General features: G+C 49.3%; 1 protein-coding gene across 1 annotated transcript; it reads right to left on the reverse strand.

The window, feature by feature from the left end:
• Nucleotides 1-13,973: 13,973 nt before the first annotated feature.
• On the reverse strand, nt 13,974-14,855 carry LOC136521417 (nudix hydrolase 21, chloroplastic-like). The gene has a single exon (XM_066515155.1). The coding sequence runs from the start codon at nt 14,709-14,711 to the stop codon at nt 14,199-14,201; it is 513 nt and encodes a 170-aa protein (XP_066371252.1). The 5' UTR covers nt 14,712-14,855; the 3' UTR covers nt 13,974-14,198.
• Nucleotides 14,856-16,119: the final 1,264 nt, after the last annotated feature.

Here is a 16,119-nt window from a genome sequence, read left to right on the forward strand (position 1 = left end):
AAATGGATGTGAAAAGTGCATTTTTAAATGGCTTTATTAATGAACTAGTCTATGTTGATCAACCTCCCGAGTTTGAAGACCCTAGATATCCTAATCTTGTTTATAGGTTGTCCAAGGCGTTATATGGGCTTAAGCAAGCCCCAAGAGCTTGGTATGAGCGCCTTTGGGACTTCCTCATTAAGAAGGGCTTCACCATTGGGAAGGTTGACCTCACACTATTCACCAAGAAGCTTGATGGGCATATCTTCATTTGTCAAGTATATGTTGATGATATCATCTTTGGATTATCAAATGAAGATTCTTGCAAAGAGTTTGGTGAATTGATATCGAAGGAGTTTGAGATGTCAATGATTGGTGAGCTTACATTCTTTCTTGGTTTTCAAGTCAAGCAAATGAGAGAATGGATTTTCATCTCTCAAGAGAAATATACAAATGATCTTCTTAAGAGATTCAAGATGGATGAATGTAAGCCAATCAAGACACCAATGCCAACTAATAGACATCTTGACCTAGATGAGGGAGGTAACACGGTTGATCAAACTCTCTACCGCTCTATGATAGGTAGCTTGTTATATTTAACCGCATCGAGGCCCGACATCATGTTTAGTGTGTGTATGTGTGCTAGATTTGAAGCTAATCCTAAGGAAACTCATTTCATTGCCGTAAAAGAATCCTTAGGTATCTTAAGCACACATCAAGCATTGGCCTTTGGTATCCCAAAGGAGCTAGATTTGAATTAATTGGCTATTTCGATTCGGATTATGTCGGGTGTAAAGTTGATAGAAAAAGCACATCCGGAGGGTGCCATTTGCTTGGTAGATCACTTGTGTCTTGGTCCTCTAAGAAACAAAATAGTATGGCCTTGTCCACCGCCGAAGCAGAATACATTGCCGCGGGTGCTTGTTGTGCATAAATTCTTTATATGAAACAAACTTTGCTAGACTATGGTGTAGTTCTAGAAAAAGTACCTCTTTTGTGCGACAATGAAAGTGCGGTAAAACTTGCAAATAATCTGGTTCAACACTCTTGCACCAAGCACATAGATATCCATCACCACTTTCTTAGAGATCATGTTGCAAAGAATGATATATCATTAAAAGGTGTAAGAACCGAGGATCAATTGGCGGATATCTTCACTAAACCGCTAGATGAGGCGACTTTTTGTCGATTGCGGAATGAGCTCAATGTTCTTGATTTTAGCAACTTTACTAAAAGATGAGCTTGTGTTGTCCCTTGCATTGCATTGTAATATACAACATGTTTAATCTTTGGTAATGCATATAGGGCTTGTCTAACATGGTTAAGATAACCGCCAGAAAGCGAGTGAAGAAGCTTAACCTTGGATCAAACTTGACAAGCAACTAGATTTACTTTCAAGTATTGCATTGCATATGCATAAATGTTGCTTTGTCGTTTATCTTTAATTGCCCTCTTATTGACTATTTTCTTAAAAAGAATTATAGCCTAAGGCAAAATATTTTTGAAAAACATGAGGGTTTGAGAGAGGTCACTCACATCAGTCCCAATTGGTGTTTATTTGGATCTTATTTGAGTTGGGACTTGATTGAGAACAGGCAGCACGAAGGACTTTGAAGATTTGCTGGAAAAAAAGTGACCGGACGCTGCACTGGACTCTGAAGTCCAGCGTCTAGTCAGTTCACAGGAGGTGAACCTTGCTGCGAAGGAGTGACCGGACGCTGAAACAGTGTTCTCCCAGCGTCTGGTCAGAAGGCGATCCAGCGTCCGGTCGATCGAAGATGAAGGCGTAAGCTTACACCGGACTCTGGCTACGTCCGGTCAGTTGGGATCGGATGCGTCCGGTCGCGATTCCAAGGGATTTGGACCTCTCTGGAATCGACCGGATGCTGGGTGGCAGCGTCCGGTCCCTGTCACCGGAGCATCCGGTCAGTAGAAAATGTGCGGGAATCAATCTCTTTTCTCCGTTTCCTTTTATAATCCGCTGGGGGCCACCATAAATTGCCGCGTCGGTGTTTCTTACCTAGCCACATACGCCGACATCGCCGTAGCGCCTCCTTTGCCCAAGCCGCTGCCTCTAGTGCTCGCCACGCCCGCACTGCACCTCCCCGCGCCAGCACCACCGTCACACCGCCGCGCCCTGCTCCCGCACTAGCGCCGCCCGCGCGCCATCGAGCAGCACTGCTGCGCCCGCGCCTTTGCTTCGGGCTGCCGCTCCCGCACAGTAGCCCTAGCGCCGCCGCTCTCGCACAGCCGCCGTTGCGACACCGTACCCTAGCTCCAGCATCACCGTGCCCTAGCTACAGCGCCGCCGGTGCCCTAGCCACTTCTCCCCTCGCTAATTCATCATAGTGCATCGCCGATCCACGCCACTGAAAACCCTAGCCGTCCTGGTGGTTCTCTGATCTGTTCCTATTCTCGTCGTTTCACTGGTTCGTCAGGTAGCAAGCCTTTGTTTCTAATTTTGTACCTAATTGCTTGCTTTCTTAGGGTTTCATATCTCTAGATGAATAATTAAAATTATTTGTATATCCTATCTATTCTATCGTGCAACGAGTCGGTGCCGTTGAGGTCTCAGTGGCAGTTGTCAGTCAACTCGGGGCCAAGCTCGCGAGTACGGATCGAGGCCAAGCCTTGAAAGTGACAGTTGGCAGTTGTTTCTTGTCAGTGGTAGTTGGTCTTTTTAGATGCTTCAGATGGCTCATGTCAAGAACGCCGGAGGTGGTCCAGGTGATGAGGATCCGAGGCATCCACCTCGCTTGCCTGTAGATCCAAAAGGCAAGGTGACAAAGAAGCTGACAACAAGGAAGCACAAGTATCTAGATGCAGATACAGCTAGAGCAGCCGTAGTTGCAGAGGCTGCAGAGCATGCCAAGAGAGGAGGTGCTTGCATTTGTGTTGTTATTGCATATCAGCAGCTTCCACCAGCGACGAGAGAAGCACTTGAGCAGGTTGAGCGCCGTCATGGTGGTCCAGCTAGAGCTATCATGGTTGCAAGACAACGTCTTGCTATTGATGAGAGTCAGCCTCAGGGGGAGTCACAGCAGCAGCCATAGCCAGCAGAGCAGACTCAGGAGGGACAGCAGGCCGAGGAGACAAAGCAGGTACCTCAGCCGCAGCTTCGCCGCTCTAGTCGTACCCGTGCTCTAGTCACACCGAGGGTAGATACACAGCGGAGGGGTTCTCGTCCACCGCCTAGACCACAGGGTCCGCCTCCAGTGACACACTTGGACTTGAGGGCCACCACGGCCAAGCAGGTGCAGCAACTCAGGTTTGTGGACTTTGAGCAGTGGTTCCCGCCAAGGAGGGATGACAGAGCTTCAGAGGGCTTTTACACACCGCTGCAGGAGGATTTCTATAATGCATATCTTAACAGTGGTGCTGTATTCAAATCTCAGAGGGTGTGCAACATTGAGTTCATTGTAGCAGCAGCCGGAGAGCACATTCACCAGTACCTATCTTACTTACCTGGGTTGATAGATTTACTTGGATAAACAGGCTTATATGTTCTATCTTGGGTCCATCAGTTCTATGCTACTCTCTGGATTGACCCACAGCACAGATATATTCACTTTGCATTCAAAGGCAGAGATTACAGGCTGACGAGCACTAGGGTCAGGGAGATTCTTAGGCTTCAAGAGTAGCCCATTCGTCTACATGAGGTGTGCTATGGACAGATGATGCCTCCTAGACGCCCTTATGGCGGTATGATACCTCCTACAGATCTAGTCCGCCACTGCTTTAAGGAGCCTTTTGGCGAGGGGTCAAGCAGAACTCCCAGTGATCTCATTCCTACAGCTAGAGTGCCGGATGCCATTATGAGGAGGACCCTAATTCTGAGGATGGGGTATTGCGAGGGCTTGACTCGCTTACAGCTATGGCTTCTCAACTCCCTGATGCAGCAGACCTTATTTGACATTTGGGATCTCCTTCTATCAAAGATGGAGGATACTATTGTTGAGGGATTCAGAGGTCACCGTCAGTTGCCCTATGCTCACTGGATCGCATTTCTTATTCACAGAGCAGTTACAGTGAGGCCACCTAAGATGCTAGCAGAGTACACTGGTGCTACTACCATGTTCTCTACATATAACCTGACTCAGATGATCCACCATAGTACACCGAGTGCACCTAGCTAGCCACGCTGTCGTCCAGAGGTGTCAGAGACTGCAGCCCAGCAGGATGATATTATTAGGGGTATTGCAGCTACAGAGGAGGAGGAGCTTGCTCAGTAGGAGGGGATGATCGAGAGCGACCACAGTGACAGCTCAGATGAGGACTACCGGGACATTCCTCAGATGCCTCCACGACGACATGATCATGAGGCCAACAGCTCTAGTTCAGCTCCACCTGCACCGCAGACAGACCCCACTCTACTTGCTATCCTTGAGCGGATGAGGCAGGATCAGGTTCGCCAGGCTCAGGAGACCGCTGCCACTTTTACATAGTTCCAAACTTGGCAGGACAAGTTCTAGCGACAGCAGCTAGCTATGCAGCAGCAGACACAGGCTCTACAGTAGCAGTAGCAGGCCATGCATCAGCAGTAGCTCCTCATGCAGCAGCAGCTACTTGGATTTATGCAGCATGTTGTGACAGCTATTGGGGCTCCACCGCCACAGCCTTCGCCCCAGCTTGGTCAGACTGCCACCACTTCTATGACTCCAGCGTTACAGCCTAGTGGGCTTCAGAGTCAGGGACAGACACCAGCATAGTTTGCCTCTCCTACAGAGAAAGTGTCCTAGTATTTTGCTTCGCTAGTGCTAGCCCCGCATTTCATACCTTTTCAGACGGGCTTCACACCGGCTGAGATTTCCTCGCTGCTAGTGCCAGAGACTACAGTGTCCAGGAGCCTTGGAGCTTCCTTCAGTGAGTTGATAGGGTAGCCTACTCCTCCATATCTACATGTCCCAGGTCCTTCTATCATTACACCTATTACCGAGACTACAGAGACGCTCCCTTCCTCAGTGGCATCATCAGACCTGGCTGCTTCAGTCATACCAGCACAGCCTATAGCAGCTCTAGTCCCTGATCCGACCCAGACTGCTTCAGCATCGCTTCCAGCTATAGAGGGTCAGACTGCTCAGAGCTCAGGGTCAGATGATGATGACTCTCAGTTCTAGCTCGCTCCTTGTACCTCAGCGCCTGGCTCGTCCGCTGCAGCCCCGCCGATCGACTCTTAGGTTTTGGTGTTTGACGCCAAAGGGGGAGAGGGTTCGACTATGTTAGACTTAGGGGGAGCGACATATCTAGGGAGAGCTTAGTTTATATATTAGCTTATCTATTTACATTTGGAGTTTTATGTGTGATACACTATTATGCATTCGTCATGTGTTTACTTTTATGCATTAAAACTATATTTATGTGATAGTGATATCTACGTGATCGTGATATATGACATGTGTGCTCTCTACTTTGAATTATTTATATGTCATATCACTTGTGTTATGCTCATTTGCCTTTGCTTCCACGTTTTACTCCGATGCAAATGAGCTTTATTTATTATACTCATGCTTATTTCATATCTTTCGAGTACATTGTGTTGGCTTGGGTCATATAAGCTTGCCTAACACTTTTGTTCTTATTGCCAAAAACTTATATGAACCAAGCATGTTAAAAACCTCAACTCTTTCACATACTCGAGGTGGTATTGTCATCAATCACCAAAAAGGAAGAGATTGAAAGCATCTAGGCCCTTAGTTGGGTTTTGGTGATTAATGACAATACAGAATTACTATGACTAACGTGTGTTTTGCAGAGGCAATTAAGTTAGGTCATGGTAATGGAGATCGATTGGGCAATCATGGTGGTCATGCCCCTACGATGGAAATCATTTCGGTTTTCAAAGGATGGACGACAAGGTTAAGGATGGACTAGTTCTAAGTATCGTTTGGTGTTGAAGAGACACTTAGAGTAGTTTAGGACTTTGTTTTTCCTTTGACCATACTATTAAGGGGGTTATGGACGGGTAGCTTGACCTAGGTGAGTCTAGTGAGTTAGGTGTGGTGCACACTTGTTAAAACTAGCACTAGGTGGCTCCAAAATAGCCCTTAGATCCAATGGAGCAAACTTCATTCACATATGATCGAGGGTTGAAAGTAAATGGAGGGTCAAATATTGACCGGACGCTAGCTTCGGTGTGACCGGACGATAGCTCAGAGTCCGATCAGTTCATTTGACCAAGGTGATTTCGTCTGGTACGACCGGACGCTGAGAGGTGAAGTGACCAGACGTTGAGAGCCAGCGTCCGGTCGACTCCAGTAAGGTTTCAGAGAGGGAAAATCACGACCGGACGCGTTCGGTCAGTGCTGACCGGACACTGGCCAGCGTCCGGTCACACTTTAAACACTGGAGTTCAGGGTGAACTGACCGGTGCGTTTGGTCAACATGACCGGAGCGTCCGGTCACCCCGCAGAGGCACATAACGGTTCATTTTTCAGCCGATGTTATAAATACCACCTCCACTCGTGTGTGGGGGTACTTTTGCTCATTCCAACAGCTGAGAAACACCTTAGAGAGTGCCAAGAAGAGCAAGGTCCTAGTGAGGTGATTGAGATTTGAGAATCCCAAAGAGAGCTCTCATTAGTGAGATCAAGAGTAGCAAAGTGTGCATCCACCCTTCTCATTAGGCTTATCGTGGTCAAGTGAGAGTTCGTGCTTGTTACTCTTGGTGATCGCCATCACCTAGACAGTTTGGTGGTGATTGGGAGCTTGGTGATCATCCGGAGAGCTTGTGAATGACCCAACTCAAGTTGTGAGCGGTTGTGGGTGATTCACCGCGACGTATTGTCAAAGAATCAACCCGTAGAGAGCACTTGATTCTTGTGCGGATCAAGAGGGAGCTACACCCTTGCGTGGGTGCTCCAACGAGGACTAGTGGGGAGTGGCGACTCTCTGATACCTCGGCAAAACATCGCTGTGTTCCTCCTTCTCTATTTACTTTGAGCATTTACTTTGAGCAATTCAATTCTTGTCATTTACATTCCTAGAATTGCCATGCTAGAGTATGATTGGAACTTATGGTGCTAAACTTTTATGCGTTAGATCAATAGAAACACTTTCTAGGCACAAGGGGTTAATTGGGCTAACCGTAGGATTTACTTATTGCAAAGAAATTTAGAATTAGCCCAATTCACCCCCCCCCTCTTGGGCATCTTGATCCTTTCATCAAGCATTGCCCTAAATAATTTTAGGGCATGTTTGGTTGTTTTGCCCATCTAGGTAAACCTCGCCCTGCCAGATAAGGCTAGACTTGACAGCACGGGAGCATAGTTTTGGCTCACTTAATAAGTTGGCAAGAAAAATCCTTGAAAGCTTAGAAACCAAGGGAGCAAGCAAAGCTACCAAAAGCTTTGTTTTTTTGTCTAGCCACGCAAAACCAAAAATGACAAGGCAACCAAATACGCCCTCCCTGCCTATTGTATCTAGCCAAGCCAAACTCCTCTCTAGGCCTCTAGCACACGGCGGTGGGTGCTTGGGATGAAGCCTGAGAAGCCCCCAACGACATGAGGGCACCCTCTATAATAGGTGCTTTCTATAATAGGTAGTAGTGCAAAAGAATACCTATTCAATAGTCTTGGTCCCACACGGCAAGGTATACGGGGTGCGGAGAGAAAGCATGTTGAAAGATGTGCTATCGGCTCTCTCTGACTGTAACATCAATATCTTCTCTCTCCTGTTTTCTCTTTCCTACGTGTACTCCTATCAGCGGTCGGCCCCTAACGGCCTGTTGCGGGTGCCCCGATAGCCCCTGACATGTGGAGGAACCACCAACTAACAAACTTGTGGCCGTTATGTTGGAAGCAGGTGCAGAGATCCTACATGTGGCCGGTTGAACTATATGCCTTACCATGTTCGCTTGATAGCCATAATATAGTATTTTTCTCAAAAAAACAGCATTAGCTGGCTTATAACCTATCGGGGTGAGGATCGCAACAGCTCTCGCAGTATTCAACTAGTACCAGTACTAGTATGAATAGTGTGACCATACGCGGCAGGCACAGCCTCCATCCTATGCGCAGTAGAGTACTGTATGCACCATCCAGTTCCGAATGTCAACCCGAGGTGAGAGTGAGACGTGACCGTCTTTGGTGACGCGAGAACGATGGCGACGGCCATCAGAAAAACCGGTGGCGATAGATCAGAGAGCAATTCCGATACTAGATAACCACCGAAGCAGGAACACACAAAACAGCAGGCGAATCGGATGACGATGCGGCGCGCGCACTTGGATCACACGGCGCCGTAGCTGAGGCTGAGAGGCACCGGGCGGGCTCGTCGGCCGTCCATTTTACGGCGATGCTTATTCATCGTTCGACTCGATTCGATTCGAGGAGCACCAAATAAACTTGCCTTGCCGACTGGGGCCTCCCCACCAATGATTCCTCTGTTGTTTATCTTGGTAAATACTGTAACAACTCAAAAATTCACACACCAAAAATCATAACTATAATTTTTTTTTTAAATCTCATATGATGATGAGTGACATTTGTAGGAGCTAACCCTAGGTGTTGCATTAGTTGTAACCCAACTAGACAATCTCATGAGCACAGCATGTCATTGTTAATTATGTTTATTAAAAATCCTAACAAATAAAATGTTGCATACATTGTTAACTTAAATTGTGATTTGGATTTTCATTTGCTTTATGTTATGCTTAACAACTCCTTTAAAAAAATACACCATAAAGTAATTATTACTCAAACCAAAGAATAAAGGTTTAAAAAGAAAACTAATTCTATTTTTATATAACAAACTACACTTATTTTTGTTATACAAAATAGCTAAATAAATTCCTAATATTTATATAAGTATGTTGTGGGCCACATATCAAAAACTCCAATGAATATGGTGCACCAATTTAAAATTCAAATTTCAAACCAAATTTAAATTCAAACAAAGGAGAAGAAAAATAAATCAGAAAAAGGTAAAGAAGGAAAGAAGACCCATAGCAGGCTCGACCTGCTCGGCCCGCCAGCGCACAGCAGCCGGCCAGCCCAGCTAGCGCGCGCAGCAGCAGGCCAGCCCAGCTTGTGGCCCAGCGCGTCGCCCACGCCCGCGAGCCTCCCCGCTCCCCTTGCTGCCGCTGCCGCTGGACCCCACCCGTCAGCCTTCCTGTTCATCTTCTCCGCCCACGCCTCAACTGCCCGCGCGACCAGAGGCCGACAGCGCTGGCAGGAGCGGGCCAGGGGGTCACGCCCGGGGCATGGCCTTGTTCCCCTTGCGCCGCGCCTACGCAACCACGCGCGGGCCGTTGGATGCAATGCACGCGCCTCCACCGCTCGATCGCCGTCCGCCATGGGTGCCATGGAGCTCGGCTATAAAAGCCCCAGCCCCGGGAGCCCCTGAGCTCTCTCATCGCCCCGCCACCACTTTTGTGGCCGTCCACTGCGCACCCGAGCCAAGAGAGAAGAGGGAGAAGAGGAAGAAGAAGGGGGAGCGTCGAAGTCGCGCGACGTCGCCGATGTCGCCGGAGCGGAGGACGTCGCCCCGATCAAGCACGTCGACGCTGCTGCTCGGCACTACACGGCTTCGTCTCTACACGGCCACGACCCGCCACTGCACCGTCATCCTATCTCCCACGACACCAACGGTGAGCCCCGGTCTTTCCCCAGCTCGCCGCCGGACTCTGCTGTTTCGACCATGGCGCTCCACACCGGGGGCGCGTAGGCCAAGGCCGTCTCCGGCCTCTGGGTACACATGCACTCACGCGCACATCCGCGACCACGCCGTGACCGCCCCACCGGTGCCCCGTAGTGCTCCTGCATGCCTCGCCGTCTCCACCATGCCGCCATGGGCGCCATGGAGCCCCTACCGGCCACATGAGAACTCGAGCCCCGCCTTGAGCCCTGGACGCCCTTGCTGTGCTCCCACGGACCCACAGAAGCTCTTATCCGCCCAGCCGAGCCACCAGGGAGCCTACACGTGCGACCTCATCACCGGCGAGCACCGCCGAGCCGCCGACCGCCGTGGCCAGCGCCCGGGGAAGCCCTAGCCGCCACCGTGACCCTACCACCATACTCGCCAGGGCCTGGCAAAGCTTTCCCCCACCTTAATTGGATGCCAGCGCCGTCGTAGGACCACACCGACGAGCACATCACTGGCGGGAAAGCGCCGGGGACGGAAGCAGAGTCCTCCCCTCGCCGGCCGCACGCGCCAGCACTCGGTGCACGTGAGCCAAGCCAAAAGGGAAAGACGGTGGACTCGGTCCACCGTAGACCAGCCAACGGTCCATGGACCGTGCACCTGAGTTCACCATGAGCCACACAGTGCGGGCCGCACGGTAGACGAAGCCCAGTGGAGGCCCATGGCAACGACGTGGCAGCGCCACAGCATGCCACGTGTCCGGGTCGGCCCGGCCCAGACCGGCCCAACCCGAGCCCGCCAGAGCCCGTTTGAGACCCAGTCCGAGTTGACCGTTGATCGGTCAACGTTGACTGTTGACCTAGCCCCACATGTCAGTGTCACAAAGACTCGGGACCCACATGTCAGTAAGTGACGTCATACTGACGTCATGACGACGTCACGCGGGTCCCACCTGTCAGCAACAACACAGCCAAGGTGACGTCATGCGGACGTCACGATGACATCAGCTGCTGACGTCAGCAGCACTGGCCCCACACGTCAGTGACCCTGATCCGTTGACCGTTGACTCACCCGTTGACTTGATGTTGACTTTGACCAGACCCACATGTCAGTGACTCAAGAGCCTCTAGACCCACCTGTCGGAACCGATGACGATGATGACGTCATGCTGACGTCAAGATGATGTCAGCAGGACCCCACTTGTCAGCTCAGAGCCGAGCCGATGATGTCATGCTGACATCAGCATGCCACGTGGACCAGTCACAGCGTGACACGTGTCAGCCCAGGATTAATTCGGCCTTTTCTATTTTCAGAAATGATTTAAACTTCAGAAATTTATAACTAATTCATACGAACTCAGAAAAATACAAGACCAGGACCAAAATTCATCTAAAATCAAGCTCTACGCAATGAACACATGTTTGAGTGCATTTGGCTCTTTTGAATTTTCATTGCTTCTTTGTGCTATTCTATAGACGTCGCTAACGCGACTATATTGCGATCGTTGCAGACTCGGAGGAGAACCAGACGGACGAGGATCGTGAGTACCGTGAGGAGAACGGAGACGACTACACTAAAGGTGCCACATCCCACCCAATCTCGTAGCACCTATTACGCATGGCTAATATAGAACCGCTATTGCTTTACTTACCGTTATAATCATACAATGATAGGACTTGCATGGTAGTATGCCTACTTAATGGCCTTTACCTTGACGCAACCTTATCCTTGCATACCCTGCTATTAGGCTAGACACACGCTTACTGTTATATTTCATTGCTTATACTTCTACTACACTTACTACATTAAATGCGTGGTGGAAACTGGTGTTATCTGGACTATGGGGAGAGTGCTGCATGTGTGACTTGGGTGTGTGAAAGGTGAGGGTTGTGTCGACCAAGTTGGAGTATACGACGAGCCTGGGGCAAGTCTTGCCGCGAGGTGCCACCTGGGCATTCTTGAAATGGATACCTGTGGTGGGTAAATGGTATATGAGGTGGTCCTGTATGTGAACCTGTGATGGGAGGAGCCCGGGATGGAGGTGCTGTGGTGGCACGGTAAATGGAAACCCTGATGAAGACATTTTGGCTTGGTCATCCCTAAGGACCTACTAGTACTCAGATTCACCGGGAAGCCTTACGTACCACTCGCCCTATATGGTGCGGGACGGCCGGACTACTTGGTAGGATATTGCCACTACTGCTAGGTTGATAGCGGACAGTGTAAGGAGGTACGGGGCGCGGAAGATTCCCCCACACCCTTTCAAGACTTCATGGAGACCTTGTGGATCCGGCTCATGACTCACAGTTTCAGCCGCCCTAGACTAGACTTAGGGTGTACCATGGCTGAATGGTAGAGTGGCATTATCCTAGGCTAGCAAGCGGCCGGAATCAGCCCAGTTGACGACGGTCAGCGAAGAAGGCAGATCTTGTGGTTATGTAAAACCTCTGCAGAGTGTATGGTTGATCGATCGATACATGTGCCGATTTATCGGCTATGGACATTTCTTGGATTTCGCTTAAACTAGATAGCGAGATGAGTTATTCTCTTCTTCCCCCGTGAGAGAGTGTCGGTCGTAGTCAGGGGCTACGGGCCTTGAGATAGTGCCGAGAGGGAGTTGGCCTGTCGACTGAGAGATGGTATGGTGATGGTGTGAATGGTGGTATATCTATCCTAGGATCGAAACCTGGCTCTGAAAAGAGAATGCGGTGGAATGTGTGTGGGAATGGTGTTAAAACTTGGTCAACTATTATTATATACTTGATATGTTATTGCTTAGGAAATCCTAGCCTTATAGGTTCCTTTTGATTATATCCAACTTGCATCCAATTTTCACAAAGCAATACTCATAGGGTGGGAGTGGCCAGTACAAATCGTACTGATAAATTTTGGCACACAGGTTCTGCTAAGGAGTATAGCTCTGAGGAGTTTGACGGTTTAGGGGTTCGTGCCTACGCTCGAGTTTGGCGATCTTATCTTCAAGCTGTTCTGAATAAATGCTACTTTTGATTCCGCCAATGCGGCGATGTAATAATTTATGTACTTCCGCACTATTTGTTCTCTGATATTATCGTTGATTGGATGTGATATTCGACTGGAATTTAGATAATATAATCTACAACGATCTTATTATACTTTGACTCTGTGAATTTCTCTTCACGGAAATCAGCGGCGCTTCAAATACTCCTATAAAACATACTCAGAGGATGGAAGCCTCCCACATGTGTTTGTTTTTTTTTTCTTTCTTTACATTTACACAAGCGTCCGACGATTTCGCCGTCCCGACGAACACGGGCATGGGTCACGTCCCGGGCCACCCCCGAAGGGTCAGCGTCAGCCCGCAAGTAGCAGATGACACGGCGTGATCTGATCTCCGATGCCCGTGTGGCCACGTGTTCGGCTGGCATTGATTGGGCACTGTAGCAGATGGTTTTTACTGTAGCGAGCAGAAAATAGAAACACAGCCAGAAACGGCCAGCCGAACACGCCCACGAAGAAGAGTCCAAGCGCGCGCCCACAGGACAGGAGCGCGTCTGCTGCCTGTTTGGCGACGGCAGACGCCAGGCGGGGGCGGGGGCGGGGGCCCCGCGCCGCAATTCACGAAAAAAGATGCCGTCTGCGTCTGGTTGGTCTGTTCATCAGGGCACCAGCTAGTACACTGTCCTTTTTCCAGCTTTCACGCTGATCCTTACTGTACACAGCTCGTTCACTGGCGAAGATAGCAATGCCAACTGGCCGGTGTTTCGACGGCTCGACCTATCGATGCTTAATTCAGCGTGTGTTTAGTTTGAGAGGTGAAAAGTTTTTTTTTTTTTTTGTCATATCAGATGTGTTGGAAGGATATCGGGAGAGATTTTTGATACTAATAAAAAAATAAATTACAGAACCCATCAGGAAACTGCGAGACGAATCTAATGATATTAATTAATCGGTCATTAGCACATGTAGGTTACTGTAGCGCTTAAGGCTTTTCATGGACTAATTATGCTTAAAAGATTCGTCTCGCGATTTTGCCGAGAATTGTGCAATTAGTTTTTTTTCGTCTATATTTAGTACTTCATGCATGTGTCCAAACATGCTCTTTTACTGTAGAAGACAAAAAAAAAATTTAGAAACTAAACCGGGCCTCAGTGTAAAGTGTCGCGAGATAGAAGAAGATACTCCTAAATGCCCCCTCTTTTTCCAACTGTCAGTGTTAACGTGCTTCCCGACGATAGGAACGTATCGAAATACCGTATCTTGCTAGAATCATTCGTAATCATAGTGTGTGCGCCTCCATTGAGCACGTCGATGGTCTCGTAGCTCCACAAGCTGGCGCTGCGCGTCCGTATGCAACTCAGTAACTTGAATTCAGTGCAGTAACTGAGCACAGCGTCCTTGCAACAAGAGCAATTAAGTCGTATAATGCCAGATACTATGTGAATGTCAATCTTGTTTTACTATCGTTCGTTTCTTTTATACTATAGAGTATGACAATGAATCTTGTTAAAACTGCGTGAGATTTACAAATCCCCAACTACTACCACCCAAGAACAATGTACAGGCCGCGTCCTCGTGCCACAGATCGACGACGTCCAGATTTGTCTGAATCGTCCGTCGCGTGTTCCGTCCAATCTACCGAGCAGAGCAGGCGGCGGTGTCTACAGGGCGGAGGAGGCGAAGTGCGTCGCCTCCGCCGCGACGGTGTCGGCGAACCGCTGGAGCGCCTCGCGCATCCACAGGTGCGGGCACCGGGCGATGGCCTCGGCGGCGGAGACCCACTCCCTGCGGCGCGCGGCCATCTCGGGCCACCGGTCCAGCTCGGCGGTGACGCGGAGCGGGAGCACGAACCCTTCGTACGTGGCGTCCGGGTAGCTGCGGCTGCGGTAGCACCAGCGGCCCAGGGCCGGGCCGGTCTCCCCGACCACGCCGGCCTCCTCGGCGGCCTCGCGACGGGCCGCCTCGTCCATGGACTCGTCCAGCTCCCACCCGCCCTTGGGGATCAGCACGCCCCCCGCGGGGCCCTTCTTCTGCGAGCTGATCACGAGCACCTCCACCACGTCGCCGTCCGCGCGCACGCGGTACGGGACGCAGCCCACCACCACGCGGCCGCCCGTGCTCGCGCTGTACCGCTGCAGCTCACGGCCTTGGCGAGCAACCATCACCGCTGCCATGGACGCGACGCTGATTTCTCTCTCGAACAAATTGCTTGCTTTGCTTTCTTGGATGCTTTGATTTTGCGAATTCGCTCCTCGTGGCCTCGTGGGAGGAGGGGAGGTTGGATTCTCAGATAGAAATAGCTAAGGAGTGAGATGCGGTTGCGCTGTATTTGGATTGGATCTTCGCTGCCTTGCCTGCCAGGAGGAGAGGAGAGGAGGTGCAGGAGCCGGATTTGGATTGGGGCAGATGGAATGGAAGGCGTTCTTCTTGGCTATTAAATAGGAAAAGACGGGCGTGCGCCGCGGTTGCTGGTCGCTGTCGTTGCCGAGTGGGCACGGGCACCACGCGACAACAAGGGAAGCGACCAAAATTAAAGGATGGGCACGCGGCACCAGCGCGCTCTGCCTTGGCGTGTGGACAGGGTGCATGGACTGCCTCTGCACTGTGGCTGCCTTCTCTTCCGCTTCTGCTGCCAGAGGTGTTTGTTTCCTGGACTAAATTTTAGTCCATGTTATATCGGACGTTCAGATATTATTTAGGAGAACTAAATATGGGTTAATTATAAAATTAATTACATAGATAGAGACTAATTTACGAGACGAATTTATTAAGCCTAATTAATCCGTCATTAGCACATATTTACTGTAGCACAACGTTGTCAAATCATGGACTAATTAGGCTTAAAAAATTCGTCTCGTAAATTAGCCACAATCTGTGCAATTAGTTATTTTTTTCGTCTATATTTAATAATTTATGTATGTATCCAAACATTCGATGGGACAGGGACTAAAATTTCCCTGTAGGAACCAAACACCCCTAAGTACCTGGTTTCTGTGGCGATGCATGCTTGGACAGGCGCGGTTCAACGTTGTTGATCGACAGCTTCTAGGTGCTTACTACCTAGTACTTGGTTCTGGCCTTCTGGGTGTTTATGGTTGATCTGTGACACCTCATTTTTCCTGTTCAGTTGAGAAAGGGGGGATTTAGACTAGAGGAACTTGGAAAACAGAATGCATGACTTTTCCGTTACATTGTTTCTAGATGCATTTTAGAAGCACGTACAGGACCATTCTATGGAAGATGACTATTTTGCTTGAAAAAAAATATGATCCAATTGTTGTGTTTACGAGATTTGTATATTTGCGTTGAATCTTATGCCATAGGAATGTTGTTTTCTTCGTTTATCAGTACCTTTTAGACACGCGCGTGCTCCACTCTTCGCTACAATACTTTGGCTTTTCTGCCGTGATGTTGGCCCGAGCACGTAGATGGTTGAATGTTGAACTATAGAGCCCCCAAATTTACTTCTAGGTTCATTTTTGATCCATGGAAGTTTCTTTTCTCCCTGAGCTTGAAGAACAGAACTAAGGTTAGATGACCTAATACTTGACCTTTTTTGCGAATTCATTAGAAAGTTTTCAA

Source organism: Miscanthus floridulus, chromosome 18 (genome assembly GCF_019320115.1).
Source record: "Miscanthus floridulus cultivar M001 chromosome 18, ASM1932011v1, whole genome shotgun sequence".
NCBI lineage: Eukaryota > Viridiplantae > Streptophyta > Magnoliopsida > Poales > Poaceae > Miscanthus > Miscanthus floridulus.